This window comes from Trachymyrmex cornetzi, unplaced genomic scaffold (genome assembly GCF_001594075.2).
Source record: "Trachymyrmex cornetzi isolate Tcor2-1 unplaced genomic scaffold, Tcor1.1 scaffold635, whole genome shotgun sequence".
Classification (NCBI taxonomy): Eukaryota; Metazoa; Arthropoda; class Insecta; order Hymenoptera; family Formicidae; genus Trachymyrmex; species Trachymyrmex cornetzi.
Window position 1 is genome coordinate 7237 of NW_017299954.1, and position 2616 is coordinate 9852.

At 33.7% G+C, this 2616-nt stretch overlaps 1 protein-coding gene across 1 annotated transcript; it reads left to right on the plus strand.

Moving 5' to 3' along the window:
• Window positions 1–1631: 1631 nt before the first annotated feature.
• On the plus strand, window positions 1632–2326 carry LOC108766838 (uncharacterized). The gene is made up of 2 exons (XM_018516368.1): window positions 1632–2008; window positions 2100–2326. Exons 1-2 carry the CDS (start codon window positions 1759–1761, stop codon window positions 2324–2326), a joined length of 477 nt encoding a protein of 158 aa, XP_018371870.1. The 5' UTR covers window positions 1632–1758.
• The last annotated feature ends 290 nt before the right edge of the window (window positions 2327–2616 follow it).

Here is a 2616-nt window from a genome sequence, read left to right on the forward strand (position 1 = left end):
TCCTATAGCCAATCAAAGTGCTTGAAAAGTTTGTCGACCGACACATGCAATATCGGGCACACACCGCCATTTCATTTGTGCGTTTTGGCCGTATGACGAATTTTTCAAGCTTGTTGATTGGCTATAGAATAGAGAGACATGCTTAAAGAGACATGCTGATAATTAAATGTGATCATAGGCCTGTTCTTTTTGGCTGAACTTGTGCATCAGTTCATCTTTCTTCCTCTTCTTTCTTCCTGGAGAGAAAAGGAAGAAAGATGAACTGGTGCAAAAGTTCAGCCAAAAAGAACAGACCTCATGACATCTAGGCTGCGTCTACTTGACGCTACAAACGCTTCGAAGCGTTTGAAGCGTCAAGTGGACCGCAGCCCTAGTACGTACTTTATAAAGTATTTGAATCATGTGTGAAAGGCCGTGGCTATTATTATTTTTGCTAAAACCATGGATCTTACGATATGTGTAACAATGGAATGGCGGTTTTCAGACCGATGGTATTAAAATTTTCGCCGAAACGGTAGTTTTCAGGTCTATATGCAGCACCGAATGGAAGTTTTCGGATCAGTAGTATAAAATTGTTATAGAAACGGTAGATTTCAGGTCTATAATAGAAACGGATTGACATCAGAGATTGTTTAGTTTTCGAAAAATTGAACAATAATAGTTACGTTTTCGAATAATCAATTTGGTAAGGCTCATCTTAAAAGACACAAAATTTCTGTAATAATTTAGAATAAAGCCTTGACCATAAGGACACTTCTTGTTCGCTTAAAATATAAATTTTGGTCAGCAGTTTGTCATATGATTCTTAGATCGTCGATCATGCAATGCTGAACGCTTAAAGACACGTGCTGATAATTAAATGTAATCATGACATCTAGTTTGTGTTTCATAAAGTATTTGAATCATGTCTGAAAGGTTGTGGATATTATTTTTGCTAAAACCGTGGATCTTACGATATGTATAACAATGGAATGGCGGTTTTCAGACCAATGGTATTAAAATTTTTGCTGAAACGGTAGTTTTCAGGTCTATATGCAGCACGGAATGGCGGTTTTCAGATCAATAATATAACATTTTTACTGTAATGGTAGATTTCAGGTCAATATTTCACAACAGATTGACAGTTTTGAGATTGTTTATTTTTCGGGAAATATATATATATCACACGAACACTTCTTTTTTACTTGAATGCCCGATTTTATTCCACAATTTATCGTATACTTACAGCTTATCCAATACTAGATGTCATGATTACATTTAATTGTCAGCATGTCTCTTTAAGCGTTCAACATGGCATGATCAACGATCTAGGAAACATATTTCAAACTGCTAACCAAATTTATACGTTAAGCGAACAAGAAATGTCCTTATGATCAAGGCTTTCTTCTAAAGCATTACAAAAATTCTGTGTCTTTTAAGTTGAGCATTATCAAACTGATTATTCAAAAACATAACAATTATTGTTCTATTTTTCGAAAACTAAACAATCTCAGACGTCAATCCGTTTCTATTATAGACCTGAAATCTACCGTTTCAGTAACAATTTTATACTACTGATCCGAAAACTGCCATTCCGTGCTGCATATAGACCTGAAAACTACCGTTTCAACAAAAATTTTAATAGGGAGTTTTTGCAATAACGTGAATTCAGATACGGTGAACGCTAAAGTCACATGACTTAAACCGTATTTCATCTTTACGTGCTCTAACCAATAAGAGTTTTTGCGCAACGGACGCAGGACGCTACGGTGACATAAGATGGAGGACTTATTACAGCTTGCCATGTACGATTTTAATTTCGTGGAAGATGTTATTATACAAGAGTTGTTGGCACCACGTAATAATGCCTTTATTAGAAATATGCAATATGAAGGATTAGATTTAAATAATTTGATGCCACAGGAATGTAAAGCAAAATTTCGATTTGAAAGAGAACACATTGGAAGACTTGCAGCTGCTCTTGGTATACCTTACCAAATAGAAACAGAAAATCGATATGTCGTTTCAGGTAAGTTAACTGATTTATAGGATTATGATATATAAGCTAATCTGTAAAACACTCACGTGAAAATACAAAGATTCTTTTGAATTTTTTATAGGTATAGAAGGTTTATGTATATACTTGAGACGTTTAGCATATCCTAATAGACTGTCAGATTTAGAAATTAAATTTGGCCTGTCTGTTCCTTATCTCTCAGTAATTTCCAATACTGTAATGAGACTAATTCAACGACAGAAAGGACATTTATTGACAGATCTAAATAATCTACCATGGCTTAATAGAAACAAGCTCGAATATTATTCACAGGTGAGAGGCTACAATTAAAAACAAAACTATTAACAAAGAAAGGTTAATGAGAACAATAATGAGCGTTATATATTTATATTTTCTCAATACATTCTTTTTATACAAGTTACACATTAACTTTCCAGACAGACATTTTGGCTCATGGATTAATCTACAAAATTGTCTGTATTTTATAAATGTGCTCGTTAGCTCTGTCCACCTCGAGACCTTGATATATCGTCAAGAGCTTGATATAATTGATATGATGTATATATATAAAATATCTTAAATGGTTTTGTTACAATAATAAGTGAAATTTATTTTTTTTT